Consider the following 23,561-nt stretch of genomic DNA (forward strand, 5'->3'; position numbering starts at 1 on the left):
CTGGCTAGCATCTGCATGCATGAGTACTCTTATGTGGCTGTGTGCACGATGCAATTTGAGACCTTTTACTTCTCTGGGGAATAAACAATGTAATGTCATGCTTATAGTAAGCTAAAAGCATGTGCCCTTGCTGCAGAGAAACTGACAATAGGAAGATCCTTATGTCTGTGTCTGATGATGTGCTGAGCCAATGGGCTAATCTAGAGCAACCCTGAGGTTCTCCTTTAGGACTGTGGCTACATGACCAAGACTGATCCTGAAGCTAATTGTGTTTGGTGTGCTTTCCTTCAAAGAGCTGAAGTCATCCCCACTGACGAAGACAGGCCTGGGCGAACCTCCAAAACTAGATTTGAACAACTTGTTAGTGAACCCAGAAGGGCCAACAATCACCCGTCTCAATGATGTTCAGAGTACAGAGCGCCCTCTTTTCCTTGTTCACCCCATTGAAGGATCCATTGCAGTTTTCTACACTCTCGCCTCCAGACTTCACATGCCCTGCTATGGGCTCCAGTGTACAAAAGGTATCTCAGTTCTTCAGCACTTTGAATTCAAACATAACATTCTGAACTGTAGTTGCTTTACAGAGAGTGCTTTCTTTCTAGACTATTAAACTCTCATGGACAAGTATCAGGGCCTATTAGTCTGCATAGGGTCATGTCAAACATCCCCAAGTATCATGAGGAATAATAGGTTAGATTGAAGAGCTTATGTATGGGGGAAAAAGAGGCATACTATTCCACCTGTCCTCGGAAAACAGGAGTATTACTACTGGTTTTTCAAAACGCAAGTTTTTAACCATAATTTAGTAATTTACCTGCACAATAACCTGAATGTTTCCAACAGGGTTGTTTCTGAGTGCGCGAAAACATATTTGTCTCTGCCAGTGTCTTTTCACCAGAGTCTGTTTCTAACTCACTTCTGTGTTCTAGCTGCTCCCTTGGACAGCATCCAGAGCCTGGCAGCCTATTACATTGACTGCATGAAGCAGATCCAGCCTGAAGGGCCTTACCGCATCGCTGGATACTCCTTCGGTGCCTGTGTAGCCTTTGAAATGTGCTCCCAGCTGCAAGCACAACAAAATGCTTCCCATGCACTCAACAGTTTATTCCTCTTTGATGGGTCTCATTCCTTTGTGGCAGCATATACTCAGGTAAGGGACACAAAGAAAATCTTCTCTCTGGGGACCATCCTCTCTCATCAGGGCTCACGTTCTTGGAGCTTAGTATTCTACATATGAGCAATCTGAAAAGCTGACAGCCTTCTTGACAGGGAAGTTGGGAGACAGCTGTAGACAGTGGATGCTTTAGAGATGGCTGAAGGGTAGAAGTGTATAACGGGTCGTCTTCATTAATTGGCAAGAGCTCAGGCACAAGTGTTGCTCTTGCTGTGATAAATCATAATATTAGTATGTCTTCTGGAAGATCCTGGTGTCTGCAAGTCAAGATCCTCGTGTAGTGGTGCTAGGAAACCTTGCGTAAGGCTTCCTTTCCATTTGCATTGTACTTTCTAGAGAATACTTGGCTCTTGGCAATTGCCACCCCTGGATTTGCTTCCTAATCTCTCCTCAAGGGACTCCCCCCTCCCTTTTTTCCCCAGTTCATACCCTTTGTTCTTAATTGTTTTTATCTGACTTTCAGGATCGGGCACATCCCTTTCACGTTCACATTGTGTTCTTCTCTTTTCCAGAGCTACAGAGCCAAACTGACCCAAGGAAATGAGGCTGCGTTGGAGACTGAAGCATTATGTGCCTTTGTTCAGCAATTTACAGGCACTGAATACAATAAGGTAATCTTTCTTATTTTTTTATATGTGTGTGTGCATATACATGTCTATCTTAAAAAGTGTGTGTGTATAAATATATATATAAAAAAGTAGATACATATATTTCTTAATATTGCACAAGAGAGGTGTGGTTTGTTGCCTAACGGAGATGGATTCTGAGCTATCGAGACTAATGTAAAAAAAATGTTAATATTTCCAGCTGCTGGAGGTTCTTCTGCCCCTGAAAGATCTGGAGGCTCGTGTGAATGCTGCTGTAGACCTGATAACTGAAATTCATACAAACATCAATCGTGAAGCACTCAGCTTTGCTGCTACTTCATTTTACCATAAACTGAAGGCTGCTGACAAGTATATACCAGACTCCAAGTATCATGGGAATGTGACACTGATGCGGGCAAAGTCTCACAATGAATATGAGGAAGGTCTGGGAAGAGACTACAAACTCTCAGAGGTCAGTCTCAGGTCCACTGGTGACTGTTGAGTTTCTCCTGATATTTGGGGGATCCAAAGAAAAGCATGGAAAATCATCATCCTTACTGAGGAAAAATGGACAAAACCAACCTGAAAGAAATTATCGCTCTGCAGCTATTGTGCTCTAACAAGAATTAGAAGTCCCAAAAAGCAAATGCATTGATTGGTTCCAGGCATTTTCTGTGGGTAATGAGGGCCAGAAGGTCAAGCTTCTTTAGTGGATAATGTTTTCTACAGCTGATTCTTGCAACCCTCTAGAATTACTTTGGATGATAAAGATGTTAAAAGAGAGTAACTTTTAGTCTTCTTTCACTATAGATCCTAAAGTTTGTCCACTGAATGGGGGAAGCCTCCTAAAGAGCAAGTGTCAGCCTTCTGACAGTAAAGGCGACTTTTTCTCAGTTACCTTTTCTGGACCACTTAGAAGTTAGTAGTTAGCAGTGGGTTTCTTGTGGGCCTAAAAAAAGTAGGGTTGTGGCCTGTAGTCTAGGTAAGGTCACTATTCTATAGCGCCTGCTCACATAGAAGGGTTAAGTGTCTTATGGTGCAAATGCCAGGGAAAAGGAAGTGATTTTCAGAATTCTCTTCCTGTTTCTGGCATCTCCTATCTTTTCAGACTTCTAACTTAGTCATTATTGATTCCAGGCTAATTTACATGTTCTTAAGGTTACATAATGACCTTAAAGAAAGACTTATGGTGGTAGGAGAAAGATAGTGGGGAAAGGGGGTGTTTATTTGGTTTTCTTAAGGGCTTGGAAGTAGCTACTTTATCATTATTCTTTGATATTGTAGGTAAATTATTCTTTTGGTACCAGGTTGGCTAACTTCCTGCCCAGATTATATTTGAGTGGACTGCCTGCCATGCTGTCACACTACTGTGCTTTAAAACACTGTTTCCAAACAGTGCCCTGCAGCCAAGCTATGAAAATGTGTCGAGGTAAAACTGGTGCTGTTTTTAACTGAATTTAGTAGAGGCAGTGGTGTAAACTATGAGTAACTTAAAAGACTGACAAACCCAAACCAGCTAGATGACCAACTGGTTGTAAATTGTGAATGAAAAGTTGGGTTTTTTTGTGTCTCTGCAGGTATGTGATGGGAAAGTATCTGTCCACGTTGTTGAAGGGGATCACCGCACCTTGCTGGAGGGAGTTGGTGTTGAATCGATTATTGGGATCATCCACAGCTCACTGGCAGAGCCACGTGTCAGTGTCAGGGAGGGTTAACTTCTGCTTACTCACTGTCGGTGAAGAAAATGCCAACGACATTCCTAGTTATGACAGACCCCAAGGAACTCTTCCTATTTTTCAACATCTCATCTGCTCTGCTGCCAGAACTGGGAAGTCCAGCTGTACTCAACTGGTCTTTTTTTCTCTCTTTCTTGCTTGTCTTTTCCCAACTTTTATGGGTTCTATCTCTTTCCTTTCCTATGCTGTTTTTCCCCCTAGTAACCCTGTCCGTGTTACTGTAGTGCTGTGACTCTGTCACTGTGCACTGCTATGAGGGTTCCCCCCGATGGTTGCTTCCTACACCCTTGGCAGTATGAAAAACAAATCTAGGAGTAGATTTCTTGTGCTCTATATTGTTTTTGTCTTAACAGTATTCCAAAGGGTATGTGATAGCACTTGTTGACCAAGCCTAGTGAGCAGAGAGAGGAGTGGAGCTGCAGCTGATTTTGGAGATACTTGTTGTCTGTGAAGAATCTGTCTGCAGTTTAGGTCAGAAAGAGAATTCCATTGAGGGTTTTGTAACTATATTTTTTAATTTGCTATATTCTAAGTATTTATTGTGTCAAACCAGAGACTTCTTACTTGGTTTTAATTTATCATGGGTTATAGGAGAAAAGAAACATCCCTTTTTGGAGGGGAAGATTTATCCTACAAGGGAAACTTGCCCATTTGTTAAACAAAAGTGCATCTTTGGAATAGTCTGGTTTCTTGTTTGGTTTGTTCTTCTATCTCCCACTGCCCTGCCCTATTCGGAAAGGAAAAGGTAAAAAGAAAGATTCTTGCCATCATCCACTCTTCTTAGGAGAGAGGGGCCGGGGGGGATAGGGTGGATGGTTTGACAGATGCCCCTGTATTCAACAGCCTTAACTTGGGCAAAGGTGTTCCTAGGCCGGTACTTTGTATTTGTGCAAGGTTCTGTGCCCTCCTGTATCAGAACCTTAGTAAAGCATTAAGATTATTGCTTTACCTTGTTCCCTCCCACCTCCAGTCTTGCCACCCAACCAAACATTTGGAATGTGGGGGCAGGGAATAGAATTCCTTAACAACTGAATTAATCCTCCTACCCCTGCTCTCATATAACCAAAGCTCAGGCAAACATACAAGTATCTAAGAAGCCTCTCTATATTTTATTTAGCACAGGGCTTGCTTAGGCCTTGTGTATTCATTTTCCTTTCAGTAATGAGACTGGAGATCCCACATAAGTTAGCCAAGTAATCAGTTTGATGGTATGATTTTAAAACATAGTACCTTTTTAAAGGAAACTTGCGTAAAATTCAATTGAAAAATTTCTTGCCTTTGCTATGCTGCATCTGTCCTTTCCAAAATCAGTAAATCCTTGCTACACTTATGATACAGAGGAGACCTGGATAGCAACAAAGCACCAACTAGGAGGAGCTATTTTGCCTCTCAGAACTGCTGTAAAACCCCAGTTTGCTCTATCTTCATCCCCCAGTGAAGCATCTTGGTAGTACAGGAGCGTTCCAGTGACAGGAACAGATGGCTCTTCACTGCAGGTTCTGACCTAGTGTCTTTTGCTTATACCACCCTCTGTTGATAGTGGCTGGGTTAACTGGTTTTAGTTTTATAAAGTATTTCTTTTGTGAAATCTGAAATAAAACAACATAATGTCAGCTTAAACCATTTTGAAATGTCTTGGGTTTTTTTTCTTGTTGTTTTTTTTTTTTTTCTTTTAATTAATACTTTTGGGTCTGAAGAGTGTCTTTTTCTCTTTGGCTTTCCTAGTATTAAACAGAATTGATCACTAGTTGGCTTTTTGTCTTATTTTCTACCACCATTTCTTAATTTCGTGTTTCACCTGGAATCTCTCGTTTCTCGGTATCAAGCAAAAACTGCTGTTGGCATATCTGATTTGGAGTCTAGAGAAATAATAATAATAAAGACTTAGTATACTGGAGCATGGCTTCTTGTTGCCATGATTTTGGTACCTTAGATACAATCAATATACAACCACAATATTGAAGTGAAAACTCTCAGCCTTTAATTCGGGCTCTTGTGGTATTGGACAAGCCATAAATGCTCCTGCCTCAGCTTCCTGATCTGTAAAATGGGACAACAGCATCTATCTCAGGGTCAGTGAGAGGGTTAGACAGGCAATGGGTATAAATGCTGTGAAGTTTTAGGTGTGAGGACAAGGTGTTAGGAGCAGAAGGAGAAAAGTGGGTAACGTGGAAGGGGACGTGCCTTACAGCTGCAAAGAATCCAGTGCTGAAGTGGCTATGAACTGTGTGCATTCCATGGGGCTTCATCAGATCTCCTGTACCCTGTCCCTGCACATATTGGCACAGGGTACTACATAAAACAGATGGGGACTGGTTGGGTTTGGTTTAACTACTGGCAGTTGTAGTGAGCCTGAAAAAAAGGAGTTTAAAGAATCCCACTTGTGTTGAAAACCTAGAAGGAAAAAGAAAGGAGTAATTAAACTGTGGGCAAACAGGTACAATATTTCTCTACTAAAGTGTTTAATGTCTCTGAATGAATTCTGTGGAGGGAGCAAGGACTAATGCTGTCCCATCCATCAGAGCAGGATTTGGACAAGTTCTCTGTATAACAAATGTGCATGGTTTCATCTAAGCAGAGCTTGAAGATACTGGCTTAGTCGTAGAAGGATCAAGCATTACTGACAGCTTATATGCTCTCAGTGTTCTTGTGGTGGTTATTTGAAAAGCAGAAGATGTTTGGTTTTGTTCTGTTTTTTTCCCATAATTGTCTAGTTATGAGCTGCTGCCCTGTTAAGCCATTATATAACTGGCTGCTGAATTCAGTGTGCCAAAAAATAAAAACCTTATTAGTGCTGGTACTGCCTGTTGTTTCTCAGTAGCCCATCAGACAGACAGAGGTAGTATAATAATGTCAGAATGCAAAATCCAATACTGCAGTTGCTTGTTTTGAGAAGAGAAAGGCAGAAGTCTTTCATACCTGCTCTTCTCTGTGAACGTGAAGTGGGGACTCTTGTCAGCTGATACATTCCATCTCCCTTTTCAGCTACCTTCTCATAGGTTAAGACCATGCTGGTCTTAATCTCAAGACTGAAGAACAGTCCTCTGACCCTATACACTTATTAGACAGAAGAAGTAGAGAAGTTTTCTGGTGCTGAGATGGAGGTCAAGTAAAACCCAAAAGATTTAAGGTAGAATAGTGATAAAGGAAGTAGGTGTTTGTTTCTCCTGCACTTAGTTACCATAACTGAAGATCAGACATCATGCCAGCATATTGGGGTCAAAAGAAAGAAAAAATATCCCTGGAGCAGCTGCATGAGAGGCAATTGGGACTGTTGAAGGAAGGCTGGAGAGGCTGTGTATTTAAAATAGCAGAACTGGTTGTTTACATTGCTGAGGGCAACAAAAGATGGTAGAGAAGAATTAGAAGCTTGAAACTTAACTATTTCTTGCAGCAAGTTCACCACAGCCATGAGTGCTAGAAAGTTGGGGAGGGAGAAAAATGTAGGCTTTGACAGTGAACTTGAACTGTAAGGGCTGTGAATAGATAGACATTAACAAACTTACTGAGCAATTGGAGCGTACATGTAACCCTGCTTAGGTTCTGATGCTTTTTTATAGAATCATAATGATTTTGAGTTTTTCCCTTTTGAAGAAAGAAAGCCCTATGACTCAAGTTATACTGATGTTTTGACTGGAGATGGCAGCACTTTTGATGTTCTGGAAGGTATTGGCTGAGAAAAGTAGAAATCCTCCACTGTGCTCATCCTGGTGATGGTCAGTAGCTTTATAAAATGAGGCAGAATGAGCAGTTTTGTCATGTTTGCTGTTATATTTGGTTCAGCCGGTTCGATAATTTCCACCTCTCTGCCCTGGCCATCCGACACCAAGGACAGGGCAAGCCCCTCACTCAGTCTGAGCTCTTGCACTGCTCATTGATGGCGCTTCCCCTCGGTTCCTGCTGGGGCAGGGGCTGAAGGGCCCAAAGAAACCGCCCTCGGGTCTCACGCCCTGCAGGGGCGGCCTCAGGGACAGGGGACGGCGGGTCCCTGCGGGTGCCCGGTACCGCGGGGGAGCCGCCCCTCAGGCGCCGCTGGGGCCCCGCGGCCGGGCCTCTTCGCGCGCGGCCCCTGCTGCCAGCGCCGCGGTTTCCGGAGGGGACGGCGCGCGGCTGCACCGCAGCGCTGGCCGGAGCGGGATGGCGGTGGCACCGTCCGGCAGCGCTGGGGCCCGGGCCGGGCCCAGCGGTCGCGGAGCCCGCGGGCCTCAGGCCGAGCCCCGGGGCGGCGGCGCGGGGCGGCGGTGGCCGCAGCGCTGCACGGGCGGCCGCGCGGGAGATGCCGAAGCTGCGCGGGGAGGCCTTCTGGAGGGAGACGCTGCGGAGCGCCCATTTCGTGGTGGCGCCCATGGTGGACCAGAGCGAGCTGGCCTGGAGGCTGCTGAGCCGCCGCCACGGCGCCCAGCTCTGCTACACGCCGATGCTGCACGCCCAGGTCTTCCTCAGGGACGCCAACTACCGCCGCGAGAACCTCTACGGCGAGGCCTGTCCTGAGGATCGCCCGCTCATCGTGCAGGTGAGCGCGGCCCCCGCCCTGGCTGCCGGAGGAGCTGCCCCGGGCTCACCGTGCCATGCCGCTCTTGGGCAACGCTGCGAACGCAAGTCAGCACTGCCAAACGCGCCCGCGCCTTCCTCCCTGCTCATATTAACACATCCAGGCGTTTTCCAAATATGCGTGAGTTGAAGCTAGTCAGGTTCATTCAGATTTTAACGTGGTTGTGTAGGACGACAGAAATCTCATTTCTTCACGTAAATGCCCCTGACAATACTTAGTTCATGAAGATAAGTGTGTTTTTCTGTTTATCTCGTGTACGAGAGAATTTGGTGTCTTAACCACAGGGACCTGGAGCACTGGACTTCTCACAGGGTTTCAGTCCCCTGCACCTCATTTTTAGAGACAGATTACAACTGGTCTTGTGGAGCCAAGGTGTCCCCCAGATTTGATACCACTCAGGGAGAATCACAGTTTTTTGAGTAGCTCTCTGAAACACCAAACTCGGTGCTTAGCTATAGAGGAGGGACGCAAGGAAGATAGGAAGGCTTAAAGCATGTTTTGCTTCTGCTTCCTGAGTACTGTGTGATGTTCAGGTACTTCACTCTATCCCAAAGATGGAGAATGGCTTGTGGAGCTGGAGAATAATACAGGGGAAGACAGTTGTCATGAGCAGAGGAATGGCTGATTTCCACACATGGAGCACTTAAATGGGTGAGGACTCTTCACCCTGGAAGAGATGAGAGAAGTCAGTGGAAGTATTACTGGCTTGAAGATGACAAATGAGAATCCAGTAAGTGTAGTGATAGTTATAAACTGCAGAATTCATTACTGCAACCCACAACCTTGGTGTTATTCACACCGTGCTTTGACCAACTGAGCTAATCTCAGGGTCTGGTATATTGTTTATGTGTGGGAAGTTTCTTTTGCCACAGAAAAATACAAGAAATTCAAGTCGTCTTAGAAAGCTGTAAGTCACAGATCTTCAGCTCAGTAAGCTGTGTGTTCCAGGGGCGACTGCCTGAAGAGGGTCACTTACTGTGAGCTTGCTGTGTTATCTTTCTTCCCACTCACTGCTATTGGACATAAAGTACAGAACTAAGTAGAGTAATCTTTGGATTGACCTAGTGCAGCAATCCTTACAGATTTGGTCACAGACTGTTGGGATTAGATTAGGCAGAGGTACATCTGAGCTCAGCTTACTCTGTAGGCTTTCTTAACAGTGTAAACATCCTCACTATGTGGCTTGGTTGTAGGCTTTCCATTGTTTCAGTCATCTCAGAGAAAGCAAGTGATTTTTTTTTAGTTGGTGTCAGCCATAATTTATGTAGTGCGATAGGTTTAAGTAATACTTTCTGCTCAGAAGTGTTTGAGTTCAAATTTTGTTTCAAGTTTATTTAAAGATGTGATGGCATTGATTTTTGTTAATAATGAATTTTAGAAAATCTGTTTAAAAGCATAAATGAGAGGAATAGTCTGGCTCTGTCCTCTTCAACAAAGCAGTTTCAAATTAATCTATTTTTTCTTAATAATTTTATTTTTACACTGTGCTTTAAATGTAGTGTTAATTATATTTAAGACTGAGCATTTGACTAATAGTCCCTGTGTCTGTTTCACATTCCATGCTAGTGGGAATTCATTTTAGGCACAGTAGTGCTTATTGGTATCTACAAAGTTTGAGTTGTCTCAAGACCCAGAGACACTACAGGTAACTCTTTTCCTCTGCACCACCTTGATGTGATAAAATGCTACAGCTATTTGTTCTACAGGGAATTTTAAGAGTTGTTCTGGTTTATTCTAGAGTACCACATGTAAAATATTCATCAAATATTTCTTTGCCTCTTGAATGCTCATGTTTCTCATTTTGTCATTTGAAGGTTGAGGATCTTTAGCTGGTAAGTGTCACAGGTTTTGTTTGGTTTTTTTTTTTTTTTCATAGAATATCCTGAGTTGAAAGGGACCCACTAGGATTATCAAAGTCTAACTCCTGGCCCTGCACAGGACACCCCAACAATCCCACCCTGTGCCTGAGAGCATTGTCCAAATGCTCCTTGAGCTCTGGCAGCCTTGGGGCCGTGACAACTGCCCTGGAGAGCCTGTTCAGTGCCCAACCACCCTCTGGGGGAAGAACCTTTTCCTGAGATCCAACCTGACCCTGCCCTGGCACAGCTCCAGCTGTTCCTCGTCACTGATCATCAGAGCAGAGATCGGTGATGTCCCTCTCCTGCCTCTCATGAGGAAGTTTTGGACTGCTGTGGAGTCTCCCCTCAGTCTCCTTGGGGCTGAACAAATTAAGTGACCTCAGCCGTTTCTCATATGGCCCCTACAGACCCTTCACCATCTTCGTAGCCTCCTTTGGACTCTCTCTAATCTTGTTTATACTGTGGCACCCAAACTGCCTCCAGGACACGGCTGGTCCTCCTGACTGCCAGGGCACTGCTGACTCATGTCCAACTGGCCACCGACCAGAATCCCCAGGTCCCTTTCCTGGCACTGTTCTCCAGCATCTCATTCCCCAGTCCGTCCATACACACAGCATCCCCTCATCCAGGTACAGGACCTGGCACCCATCTTTGTTAAACTTCATATGGCTGGTGATTGCCCAGCCTGCTGATTTGTCAGGGTCCCTCTGTAGGGCCTCTCTGCCTTTGAGGGAGTCTACAGTTCCTCCCAGTTTAGTATCATTGGCAAAGTTACAAGTCATGAAGATGTTGAAGAGCTCTGGGCCGAGGATGGAGCCCTGCAGAACCCCAGTAGTGACCAGTTGCCAGCCTGATGTCACCCCACTTACTGTAGCCCTTTGCACCTGACCTGTGAGCCAGTTGTTCACCCATCACGTGATGTGTTTATCCAGCTGTGGATCGTGAGAAACAGCATCAAATGCTTTACTGAAGTCCAAAAAGATTGTATCAAATGACTTCCCTTGATCAGTTTGAGAAATGGTGTTTGCTGTTATTAACTGTGCATATTATGCCTGTTTTATGTAGCAGGTAGTTGCTTCATAACTACATCATAATGTGTTGTCAGTACCTTGTGGTGGGGGGACCGTCAGCTGACTCGAGAAATCCCTGGGAGGGGGGCTTGGACTCGGGAATTGGATTTTAGGGGTCTCAAACCAGGACAACCTGAAGAAAGCTATTGCCTGATTATTCCACTTTTCTTCGGTTTTCACAGTTCTGTGCCAATGATCCTGAAGTGTTTGTCCAGGCAGCGCTGTTGGCTCAGGATTACTGTGATGCCATAGACCTAAATTTGGGTTGCCCCCAAATGATTGCAAAGAGAGGTACGTGCAAACCTGAACCCTGAATAAACAGAGAAATGGCATGTTCCAAATGTGAACGTTGGCAGTAATACGTGAAGAGGGACAAGCCTTGGGGAGGAGCTGCAGAACTGCTGAAGTCAGACTTATTTATACCCACTATAACAGGTAATGCTTTGTAGTACCTAAAGCAAAAATTAGATATACTAATAATTAATTTCCATTTCTCTTAAGTGCCAGCTCCTGTGTCTAGAATATCCTTCACAAAAAGTATTCTTAGTGAGAGCTTGATTTTCTTTCTGATTTCAGTTGCTCAAACAGCCTAATTTTGAAAAACTACATTTAAAATTACATCATGCAGACATTTATCATCTCCTGTTTTCTGGATACTTGCACAGAGTTTATTCACAGTAGTGTAGAAGAGGACACCTGCTGAATCCCTTACAGATACTGCATGTTTGAAAACCAAAGCCTGTGTTTGGAAATTTGGGATCAGTTAGGATGTTGAGGAAAATGTGTTCAGTAAATGCCCATTCCTCTTCTAAAATGTCTTTCAAAGACTAGTAGGAAATGATCAGTGGCGTACAGAGCAAACAGATCTTTCAGTCTTACCAGCTTTTGTCCTAACTGGATTTTTTAAACATCTGATTTAAACCTCTGAAAGTTGGACTTTGAGCTGCCAGTGTCAACACACCAGCCCTAGGGAGTACCAGTGAAAGCAGGGTGTGGGCATTCCTTGTTTACCCTGTAAATCTAGTGTGGCAGGGGCAACAGAATGATCCAACTTCCAGTTGGGGCAGGACAGAGCAACTCTGTTTCTGCTGATGAGGCATATGAGTGTCTGGATCTTTGTATGTGAGTGTTTATGAGAGCTGTGTGCTTCAGGATCTTACTCCTCTGCACAAATCTGTCTTATGCTATTTTATCATAGGTCACTACGGAGCATTTCTGCAAGAGGAGTGGGATCTTCTTCAGAGAATGAGTAAGTATTTAGAGAGGGAATCGAAAGAACACATCATTGAGAGGAACTTTAGGGATTTTTGGGGAAAGGAGGTGCAGCATGTTTCTTTGGGGAGGGTTGTATTTAGGTTTTGGGGGGTTTTTTGCATTGTTTTTTTTTTTTTTTTTCTTTCTTTCTTGCTGTAATACAGTGGCACCCTCAAGATACTTGGTGGTATCCCACTGCAAACTCATACTAGATCTGTTAAAAGTCTTCAGTACCTGAAACAAATTTTAGGTGAAAGTGAGTCAATTAAGTTCCAGTCTCATATGATGGCTCAGTGGCTCTCCAACTCTAGAAACAGCAGAACTCCCAGTACCTTACTTTTTCACTTTGAAGTTCTCAGGTGCCAAGAGACAGGTTTCTACTTGAAGTCACAGTTGCCCTTTTCTGATCAATTCAGTGTACTCTGTCTGTCCACAGCACAGCAAATTATGTCTTTCTTCTAATTTGTGTAGGTTGTTTTCAGGCTCTCAGTAGCTGTTGTGAACATTTTTTTAAGACATGCATTTGTAACTGATGTAAAAAGCAAGGTTTTGGTCATTGTGTAGAACTGAGAATGTGCCTCCACCCCACTTGGAAGCAGGTGTCTGAACCATGAAGTTAGAGTCTTATTTCTGTTTGCATTCCCTGTGGTCTGAGGAATCTTGAGTGCTGTTTGGCACAAAGACACAGCCGAGAACCTGGGAAGAGAGATGGTGCTTCCTTGCCCAGCATGTAATGTGGTTGTTGTGAAATATGGGAATCAGAATAGGCTCAAGATGTGAAGAGAACTCAGGTCATCTAGTTGGGTGGGAACCGAGGCTGTCTAGTAGGAGAGTTATCTTAGACTGTGGTCTTCTTCGTCCTTCTTCCCCAGCTGCCTTTAAAATGTTGGAGTTCTCTTTTCTGCCTGAACCTATCTACACCTTGCTTGTGTGCTCCTTTGAAAGGGTGATAGGGAGTACTTATCAGTGGAGCTTGTAGGATTTGTGTTAGAAGACAGCAGGTGACTTCCTGCATTGTACATCCAAAGTCTGGAAGAGAAGAGAATTTCAGAGATACCCTTACTCAGTGTTTTCCTATTGGCTCCCTTTTTAGTATTTTTGTGATTCCATGCACTGTGTAAGAACTATAGGAGTTTAACATGTTCTAGATTTCACCTTGACTCTGTGATCTACATTTACTATATACTCGGGTCCACACTCTACCTCAGTTGATAAGCCTCTGCTTGCCATGGACAAGACTCTACTTTGTCATGATTATTTGGGTGATAATTTGCAAAGAAGCAAAGCACCTTTCATAGGAAAGGTAGACAAGCAAGTGTTAACATTGGAGGAGTACAATAGCTTGTGATGATAATTAACTTGTATCAGTAATTAAGTTTTGAGGGAATGGTCCTTGAAAGTGAAGGTTTGATGGGGTGGAAACATTAGGGCTATTAAATGGTGACTATTTTATGCCACCTTGTTAGAATGCAGATTTTGTGCTTTATGTTTTACTGTTACTTGATTAACCTATGCAATAAGGATTGCGGAGGACACTGCTGATTTTTTTAAGGTGTGAGAATTACACAGCATTAACTTCTCAGGCTTTTTCCATACCACACATGGTATCAGATCTTGAGGAGAGTAGACATTTTTCATAGCATTGTGCAGCCCACTTACCTGTCCTTTCAATCTTTCTCAGTTTTACTGGCTAACGAGAAGCTCTCTGTTCCCATCACATGCAAAATCCGCGTTTTCCCAGACATTGACAAGACAGTGAAGTATGCACAGATGCTGGAGAAAGCTGGCTGCCAGGTAAGGAGGCAGCTGCTCCCTGTATACTCTTGCGTTGGACATGTCTTTGTGTCAAGTATCTGATGACCAGTTCTTGGTGTACTGTGGAGATGAATAGGCTGCACTGTTTTGCAGACAGAGCAAACAGGATGCAGTGAGTATGTGTTTTTGCAGTGCCAGGCAGCAGGTCAATAGCATGATACGGGAGACATGAGGATTTCAGAGTCTCTTGTAATCACTGCATCCTTTACTGTGCTTGAGCATCTCAGTTTTCACAGAGTGCTGCAGGAGGCAGTGTAGGACTGTAGAAAAAAAGAATATCAAAGATGACCACCACTGCTGAAGAAAGAGGCAGCCTTCTTGGATCTAACTCCAGTTAAACTGGAAGAGATGGTCTGTAGTTAGAGCCAGTAGTGACAGTATTTGGACCTTCTGCTGAGGAGAAAGCTAGATCAATATATCACAAATGGAATCCAGTGCAAAAGGAAATCTGTAGGTTCTCCCATGGTACAATCTTGTCATGCCATGGAATAGCAAACTGAAAGGAGCCCAAGACCATGCCATGGTAGGTGAGCTGCTGACATCTTTCTGTGATGCTAAACTGCCTGCACTGTTGAAATAGCAGTGGGAATTCAGTGCATCCATGAAGTGTATAGGGTGAAAGGAAATTTTTGTCAGTGGATTTGTTCCAGTGTTTCATACCTGTGAAAAGTAAATGTAATTTTGTGTTCCAGCTGCTGACTGTGCATGGCCGTACTAAGGAACAGAAAGGACCACTTGCTGGTGTGGCATCTTGGGAGCACATTCAAGCTGTCAGGTGAGCAGTGAGCAGTACCAGTCTTAGTGAATTCCTGCTAACACACTGGATTTTAAGCAGAGTGTGCAGTGACATTGAAGAGCAAACAAATTTGTGTGACAGGAGGAGAATTTGTAGGTTGACTCAAATTCTCAGTTTTATGCATCTCTTTTATTCACTGGTATAGAAAAGCTGTAAACATTCCTGTATTCGCAAATGGAAACATCCAGTGTCTCAGTGACGTGGAAGAATGTATCCGTAAGACAGGAGTACATGGCGTCATGAGTGCAGGTAAAGAAAATGAACTCTTACTCGTAACAGATGAGAATACAAACTGTTTCTTATTCTCTTAGCAGCCCCATATACATTTATTAAAAGCTTATGTCAGATTGACTTGGTAAACAGCTTTGATTGACAGTTGAGTGGCCATTCTCTCTCCTCTTATATTGGCCATCTCTTAGCAGGACCAGGAATCACTTAAGATTTGTAAGAATTGTTGTGCTGGACTTGCAGTACTGAACAGCTCAAATCTAATTACTTGGCAAAGGCATATGGGACTCCTGTTTTCCTGGAATATTTTCATTACATTTGTTAATCAATGGAACAGTTTTTGAGTGGTTCTTAATTAACTAAGTGCATCTGTGGATTAATATTCTGCAGATGTTTCATGTTGGGTTGGGACAAGAAAGAATTGACATAACTTCCTACAGGAAGAACTAGGATAGGCATCAGAAAGAGCTTCCAATCACTCACACAGTTACAGCAATGAAGGATATTTTCTGGGGGGTTGTAGAATCTTGGTTTTAGAAAATACTTGTTAACAAAAGGCTTGTGAAGCCAGTAGAGAAAAGCATAGTGAGAAGCTGTATCTGTAAACTTAGGCCAGACAAATGTCAATACAGACATAAGGTAAGACTTGTTTAAGTATTTAGCCGTTTGACAACAAAAGCGGTGATTTCTCTATTTATTAATTTTTTTCCTGTCTTTGTGTCAAGGTTAGATGCCTTTCTGGAAATTATACTTTAATTAGATTGTAAGGTAAAACATATGCGGGTATTCTTCCCAAGAACGCCAAGGCAGTTGAAGGATTAAAAAAAAGGTTTATTTCAGATGCAAGGACCACTTCTTAACGATGGTGCACACACCAGGGCCCCAGGGGAAAAAAAAGCAACGCCCCGCCCTCTCCAAGGCTTTTTGTATCTTCTCTCTCCCCTCCCACCCTCTCTGGCCTGAGGAGGCCTTGTACACATCTGCAAACATGTTATCTCTCTGCATACTAGGGAGAAAGAGAGATTGCTCACTTCTCCCTGCAACTTTCTCTGACATGCAGAAGGAAGAAAAAAAAATCTAACCCGTTTGAGAAGGCACTTTGCAGTCTTCCTGAGCGAAACAAGTTCTAACTTTCTGTTACAATTCTTGCACAATTGCACCTATCCCGACATAGATATGTGCAGTTGGGCTCAATTAAGAAATGTATAGTGAAATACAGTGTCCTGAGGTGAGGCTAGAGTTTTACGGATCCTGTGTCCTTCTTGTGAGTAGTACATGGGTGATGTGTCTGTGGCTGGCTGGTAGAATTACAACAGACAGAGCTGATCAGTCTCCAGATTTTGTTTTTTGTTTCAATCCTGAAATGAAAGTTTGAGTATTTCTTTTTATTCCCTAGAAGGTAATCTTCATAATCCAGCCTTGTTTGAAGGCCGAAACCCCTTGGTGTGGGAGATGGCTGAGGAGTATCTGGAGATAGTGCAGAAGTACCCTTGTCCATTGTCTTATGTTAGGGCTCATCTCTTCAAGCTCTGGCATCACACGTGAGTATCTCCAGAGAACTCTTAATGTTTTTAGGGCTCATCCTGCTTATCAAGTGTCTAGGTTTTCTGGACAAGAATTTGTTGGTCCAGAACGAGTGTTCTGCAAGGTTTTCTTTCCTGGACCTGGCTGGAGAGGATGTGGGCTGAGGCCTTTACCCTTCACATCATATCTGGGAAACAGGGCATGGGGAATGAACAAACTGCCCCAAGACAAGCTGGGGTGTGAGCTCGCAGCACAGTAGCTGCCATGTGGTAATTCCCCTTAGGCACACATGCCCTTCATGGCAAGCATGAGAACTCACTCCTTGTTCACTGTGAAGCAAAGTGCTCTTGCATTTGTTGTGGACCAAAAGCATGGCCATGGGCAGTTACTGAGGAGCAGCTGGTGCACTATACATTCATGTGAACTTATCTCAAAGTACCTTGGTTGTATTCCAAGTATTTATCTGGAAAAGAGGTATGTGTGCTTTTCTCTGGACTTAGAGGGAAGAACATAGGCTTTTACCAAAAGCAAGTGCACTAGGAAAAATCTATAAGAAACTTTTATAAAGATATGTTTAGTTGATCTCAGTCTAAATATGACTTGATGTTTGGGATTTGCCTCAGGCTTCAAGTTTACCAGCAACTACGTGAAGAATTAGCAAAAGTGAAGACGCTAGAAGGGATTGTAGATGTCAACAGGGAGCTGAAACTGCGATGCCAGGTACCAAGATGGGCCCCAATCTCCCAGAACTGTCTGCACTTGGTGGGAATGTGCCATATGTGTCATGCAGTTGACACCCATTGGTCACTTTTCTGGAGCTTTGTGGCTTTACCAACCCTGATATTGGTAGTTTACTGCAGTAGCATCCCCTTAAGCCTGAACAACTTTACATGGGATAAAGCTGATTTAGGAGTTACAAGTGTGCTTCAATTCACCTGTCTTAGTAGAGGGTTTTTTTGTATGTAACTCAATAATTGTTAGCTTGAATTCCAGTTTGTGGTTTCCTGGAGTTGAAGTGTTATTTAGCATATTGCCTGAGAACTCCAGGAAAAGTGACTGTAACTCTATGCTGCAGGAAGAAATAGCTAATCAGAAAGAAGGAGAAAAGCCAAAAGAAGGGTTGCCTTTTTTCCACTGGATCTGTCAGCCATACATCAGGCCAGGGTGAGTCATCTATTCTGATACTTAAAGGTACTCATAGACCTTTCATACCCATTCCAGCAGTATCAGCCACTGATTCTGTTCTAGAAGCTTACATTCATTGAAAAAAAGTGAAGACTTTGGATTATTTTTACTCTGTTTTGTTTTTTTTGTGGTTATTATTCTGTTCCTGGGGATGTTGCTCGTTGTTTGCATCTTCTCCTTTAGATCCTCCTCAGATTTCTCGCTTTTCCTGGAAAGTAAAAACCAGGAATTCCCCTGTAGCTCAAAAAGAGAGCCTGATGTGCAGCAAATATGCTACCTGACAGTGCTGTATTGTTACATGCAGCACAAATGTTGCTGGTAACTACCATGGTAGCAAAGATGGGAACTAAATTGTATTCTATAAAGGATGCTTGTAGTGTATGGACACTTTTCAGATAGTTTATTCCCTTTCTGCTGAAAGTTGGGCTGAAGAAGAGAACAAGAGTGTCAAGATTAATACTTAAGTAAATACTTAAATAAATGCTTAAGTAAACCCTGGGAATAATAGGCTAACAGGTGCCTAATTTAACTGGCCAACTTTAATTGACTTTCCAACTGATACATCTGACAGTGTGTCTGTTATTAACTCAGGTTTTTCTATTCCACTTCTATGGGCAATGACACTTTCTTGTAGCCATGACAAAGGTTTACAGTTTACCCAGATTTCAGTCAAGCACAGTAGTGGCCAGGGAACAGCTACTTCTTCCCTCTGGCCAACTTATGATGAAATTCGCTGTTTCAGGCCAAAGGAGAGATGCAAGGAGAATGGAGCCAGTGGAACTGAAAAAGGTGTACGAGGGAAACGTACTCTGGAAGAGGAGGAAGATGGAAATTCTGAGCTTCTGTCAAAGAATAAACAAAAAAAGAAGTTAAGAAATCCAAATAAAAGCTTTGATCCATCTTTAAAACGTAAGTTCCATTTATTGGCATAAATGCATGGAGAGTTGCTGATATCACCTTTGACATAGTTGCCACTATTTATTTTCCTTGCTTGTGTAGTTGTAGAAACTTTAAAAAAGAGGGGAAATTGTTAGAACACTTCAGTAACAGGCAATGTGATTCAAATTATGTTCATTAATAAAGAAAACGAATCAAAGTAGCAGGTCACTGATTCACTATAAGCATCTTTTTAAGATCAAAATGCTTTGCAAACTGAATTATAGCTGTAACTAGTATTTGAAATGGAAATTTTGTATGCATTTCAAGCAGATGTCCTCCTGTCTTGAGCTTGACTTGAGGATTAGAATTTTCTATGTTTGGATTTAGCTTAGAGGCACTTAAAAATTCAAAGTATCTTTACCTTAGCACTGTTATTTGAGGTACTGTATTTTTATTTCAAAAAGAGTCTGCGGCTAGAAAAGCACTGAGCTTTGTCTGATCCTGATTTCTTTTTTTTACCTTACTTTTTCCACATAAAAATACCATTGCTGAAATCAGCTCTCTCTCATCTTTCCAGCCAAATATGCAAAATGTGATCAATGTGGAAACCCTAAGGTAAGTCAGTACAAGTGTCCCTTAAATGGAAATTAAATGACCATGTAATGGTCAGTGGCACAATGTCTGGACAGAGATCAGTAAGACATGGTGTCCCTCGGGGGTCTGTACTGGAGCCAGCACTGTTTAATGTCCTCACCAGTGATGTGGACAGCGGGATGGAGGGCAGCCTCAGCAGGTTTGCAGAGACATCAGGCTGGGGGTGCACACAGGGTGGACACACCTGAGGAATGGAGCCATCAGAAGGACCTGGACAAGGCTGAGCAGTGGCCCGTGGGAACCTCTGAGGTTTAACAAAGCCAAGTGCTGGTGCTGCACCTGCATCAGGGCAGACCTCAGTATGCATCCAGGCTGAGGGATGAACAGATCGAGAGCAGCCTTGGGGAGAAGGACTTAGGGTTGCTGGTGTGTGAGAGGCTGGGCATGACTCAGCAATGTGCACTTGCAGCCCAGAAACCACCTGTGTCCTGGGCTGCACTGAAAGCGGCATGGGCAGCAGGTCAGGGGTGGGGGATTCTGCCCTTTTGCTCTGCTCTTGTGAGACCCCTGCCTGGAGTGCTACATCCAGCACAGGGGCCCTCAGTGCAGGAGAGACATGGAGCTGTTAGAGCAGGTCCAGAGGAGGCCACGAAGATGGTCAGGGGGATGGAGCCCCTCTGCCATGGAGACAGGCTGGGAAAGGCTGGAGGGGTTCAGCCTGGAGAAGGCTCTGGGGGGACCTTAGAGCCCCTTCCATTGCCTAAAGGGGCCTACAAAAAAGATGGCCATGGACCTTTTTTAGCAGGGCTGGTTGCAGTGGGACAAGGGGTGATGGGTTTAAAGTAAGAGTAGATTCAGACTAGATGTAAGGAAGTAATTTTTTATGCTGAGGGTGGTGAGACACTGGCCCAGATTGCCCAGAGACGTTGTGGATGCCCCATTCCTGGAAACATTCAAGGTCAGGTTGGACAGGGCTCTGAGCAACCTGATCTAGTTGAAAATGTCCCTTCTTTTTGTGGGGTGTTGGACTAGATGACCATCCAACCCAAATTATTCTATGATCCTATTCTGTCATTTGAAATCCTGAGGTAGGTCTGTGCCAGTGCCCTATAGTGCAGGAGCATATCAAGTCCTGCTGATATGTGGGGGGGAAAGTCCATACTCAGGCAAAAACCTCTCAACCATTAACTAAGCAATCTGGGGTTGAAGGTGCTACACAAAAATCACAAACATATATAGGTTCTTTGAAATAATTTGCTTTCCTGTCCAAAAAAAGCACAGTCTTACTGCTGCTGAGGATATTTACTGCTAAGAGAGTCGAGTGAGTTAGATGAACTTCCCAAGATCTCTTGGAATCAAATTCCCAAACTTCCAGTAGTGACACATGTACATTTTACTATGAAATTAAAAACAAACCCCCTCTTACTATAATTGGTGGTGATGGAGTTTTTCCTGCAAAGTGAGAATTTGAATTTGCGCAGTGTGGGTTTTAGTGTACTAGTACAAATATTTTAAATGTCATCACAGTAACAGCCTGTAGTGAGTCAGGGAGCACCTGCAGCTCTGGGTCTTGTTGGGTTTGGATCTAAGCCCTTACCAAAACAAGCAGTTCTGCACTTGTAGCAGATTAACACTGGCTTTCACTATTAGCAATGCGAAACAAGGCAGCTGTTTTCCAGGTTGTGCATTGAAACTTCAAGTATTTGATATTTGCAAAGAGTTTGTTTTGCTTTTATTTTCCCTTGGGGAACATGGCTGTTTCCTTGACAGGGAGGTGTTGCTGAGCTGAGTGGGCAGAGTGTATTTATTCCTGCTAATATACCTGTAAAGCAGCATGTAAAATGCAAGAAGTAATTTTCTGTTCTAGCTTAAAAATTAGCATTACACCTCGGGGGTAGGGGAGGGCCTGGAACACAAGCATGTGATGTTGCTCACTGTTGAAACACTGTTATCTCACCGCAGCAATAGCAGCCAGGTGGGGCTCAATTTGGAGCTGCAGCTACTGAAGAAAATGTTTTTTCTTGCTGTGTTCATTATTGGGAAAACATTGAGCACTGGTCTGGCCTGCTTTCAAACCCATCCTGTTTCATAGTTAATCCTGTTGACATTGCTCGGTGTGTCAGCCAGGATTGGCTGCAGCTGGCCTTAGGTTCATTTCTGTTTTGCTCTTGCATCACTGTAATGTTGAAGGCAGCCCTTGAAATCTTGTGAGTGGACCTGTTTGGGTATTTTTCCCTCTAGATCATGTGTTTCTGAGCTATATCATGAAACTGGGGGTGGGAGGGGAGCAGGGAGAGAGGGAAAAAAAGGGACTGAACCAAGGCCTCCTTAAACCTGAAGGAATTTTTAACTGGGGTGGAGGTAGCAAAGCACCCCAGACACCCAGGCCGGTATAACCACATCATCAGTTAGCCAGGACTCAGCTGCTGCTGTCCCCTAAGGGTCACACATTATATTTTAATAAATACACAGATATATTTTAAGCTGCATATAGGGAAGTAATTGCTTGGTAACATGTATTTTAGGCATAGCTACAGATGGTAGCAAGTATGGCAGGCACTATGTTTCAGAGTGTTGCAGAGAACTGCAGCGAATGTGCAGCAACTCACCTGCAACAAATGTGCTCATGCTTGTTACAGAGGGCTTATGGCATGTGCCTGCATGTGGTGGGTAACTCAGGCTGCCCAACAGGTTACTGGGGTTGCATAAGTTGAATGTGGAGGGTTTGTTTGTTTGTTTGTTCTTTATGTATAAACAGTTGATAGCCAATATGACATCAACTGCGTCATCTCCATTAGGCTGAGTTCATGGTTTTTTTCCAAAGATCTGAATGTGCAGAGCTGTATTGTTGCTTATTATAGTAAACCGTAATAATTTTCTTTTCACTGATACAAACTTCTTTACACTCCCATCCCAACCCAGGGCAATAAATGTGTGTTTAACATGTGCCGAGGATGCTGTAAGAAAAGAGCATTCAAGGAGACAGCAGACTGTCCAGGTAAGTGCACCTGGCCTTACCAGGAACCAAGCAAACATTTCATCTCCCCTGTATGTGGCAGGAAGATCGTGTCTGAGTGGGGTTCGTGCCTAAACAACACCTTACCTGTATATTCATTACTTCAGTCTTTGGGTTATGGGTTGTGGGTGTGTTAAAATCTACAATCATAGCTATCTAAAAGTTTATAGTATGATTTTAAAAGCCTGCTCTTCCTTTATGTATGTTATTTCTTCTGCTTTCAAAGCCTTGGGATGCAGTTTCCAGACTATAAGGAATGAGGTGTTCCATTTACCAGTGCAGTCATCTCATTTCAGGTTGTTGGTTTGGGTTTTTTTGTCCCTTCCTTGCTTCTTCAGGTCATGGATTACTTTTTAAGACCAAGTATGAAAAATCCCTTTCATGGCAGCACAGTCAAAGAGGAATTCAAAGCCCAGAGATGAGTCAGAGAGGAGAGGCAGAGATGGGGGAGGCTGTGGTGCTGAAAGAGCCTGGTGACAGTGCAGTGTGAAGCTTTGGAAATGAACAGTCCAAGAGCTCCTGCCAGGCCGCTGCTTCCCTGGGCCAAAGAACCATCAGCTGTGTGAACTTGTTCCACATGATTCAGTTCTGGAAAAGTTTTATTTAAGTAAAAAACTGCTTACTCAGGGAATTATCCTGCATTTGAAATAAAAAGGATGCAATTAAAGGTCTCATGCTGTGTTTTAAAGACTGAAAATGCTGCATTTTTGGGTGGGGGGCAACCTATATAAGCTGCCATAACACTCTGCCCTTTGTATGTTCATTAACCCTCCATGTCCTGTTTTTAATACTGGGAAACAAATTTATTGTATTAGAACAGCCTTCTGGCATACTAAAAATAACATCAGACTTACTCACTAACAGAAAATGTGTCACATCTATCTGTGTTTTAGCAGGCCACGCTTTCAATGCAGAAAGGAATGCAGCAGTACTTGGGAAATGTGAACTTAAAACTGTAAGATGTTGCTATAACCACATTAACAATTATTAGTTTCTTACAGTATGATAAAACTTAAGTCTTCCATGAGCCAAAGATTGGGGGCAGATAAAATCTCTATTTTAACAGAGCAGGTTGTCTAAAATTATGTGGTAAATTGGAACCAAGTTCGTGAACCTTTCCCTGCTCAAAGTCTTATATTTTATTATATGATCATTCTTTCTGCTTCCCACCTGAGAAATTCTGAGGGAAGTGTGTCAAAACCAGGTCTACACATGACTTTTTTAAAGATGGGAACTGGAAACCACCTCTCCCACCATCTTGGGGAAATAGTCCACCTCTCGCCTCAGACATA

The 23,561-nt window shown here is 43.4% G+C and overlaps 2 protein-coding genes across 3 annotated transcripts in view; both read left to right on the top strand.

Annotated features, from left to right (window-relative positions):
- FASN (fatty acid synthase) overlaps window positions 1–5,122 on the top strand; it is a 43,866-nt gene extending 38,744 nt beyond the window's left edge. The window contains exons 39-43 of the mRNA XM_027716559.2: window positions 294–521; window positions 930–1,150; window positions 1,687–1,785; window positions 1,982–2,233; window positions 3,339–5,122. Of these exons, the coding sequence (XP_027572360.2) occupies window positions 294–521; window positions 930–1,150; window positions 1,687–1,785; window positions 1,982–2,233; window positions 3,339–3,476 (938 nt within the window). The 3' untranslated portion in view covers window positions 3,477–5,122. The remainder of the gene's footprint in view (window positions 1–293; window positions 522–929; window positions 1,151–1,686; window positions 1,786–1,981; window positions 2,234–3,338) is intronic.
- A 2,532-nt stretch (window positions 5,123–7,654) lies between these two features.
- Window positions 7,655–23,146, top strand: DUS1L (dihydrouridine synthase 1 like). Of its 2 annotated transcripts, none has more exons than XM_027716660.1 (13): window positions 7,655–8,010; window positions 11,161–11,269; window positions 12,177–12,227; window positions 13,914–14,026; window positions 14,740–14,822; window positions 14,989–15,092; window positions 16,468–16,612; window positions 17,219–17,315; window positions 17,671–17,759; window positions 18,523–18,689; window positions 19,237–19,274; window positions 22,176–22,251; window positions 22,608–23,146. In XM_027716660.1, the coding sequence occupies exons 1-13, from the start codon at window positions 7,774–7,776 to the stop codon at window positions 22,757–22,759; spliced, it is 1,461 nt and encodes a 486-aa protein (XP_027572461.1). In that variant the 5' UTR covers window positions 7,655–7,773; the 3' UTR covers window positions 22,760–23,146. The 2 variants fall into 2 exon arrangements, with proteins under 2 accessions (XP_027572461.1, XP_027572471.1); XM_027716670.2 differs by having other exon boundaries at window positions 7,685–8,010; window positions 13,974–14,026.
- Window positions 23,147–23,561: the final 415 nt, after the last annotated feature.

This window comes from Pipra filicauda, unplaced genomic scaffold, assembly GCF_003945595.2.
Source record: "Pipra filicauda isolate LSUMZ 115617 unplaced genomic scaffold, ASM394559v2 scaffold80_size11013439_pilon, whole genome shotgun sequence".
Classification (NCBI taxonomy): domain Eukaryota; kingdom Metazoa; phylum Chordata; class Aves; order Passeriformes; family Pipridae; genus Pipra; species Pipra filicauda.

Coding starts and splice junctions, on each gene's coding strand:
- DUS1L (XM_027716660.1), top strand. CDS start 7,774: ATGCCGAAGCTGCGCGGGGAGGCCTTCTGGAGGGAGACGCTGCGGAGC. Junction 12,228..13,913: donor GGATCTTCTTCAGAGAATGA/GTAAGTATTTAG, acceptor AATCTTTCTCAG/TTTTACTGGCTAACGAGAAG. Junction 22,252..22,607: donor GGAGACAGCAGACTGTCCAG/GTAAGTGCACCT, acceptor TTGCTTCTTCAG/GTCATGGATTACTTTTTAAG.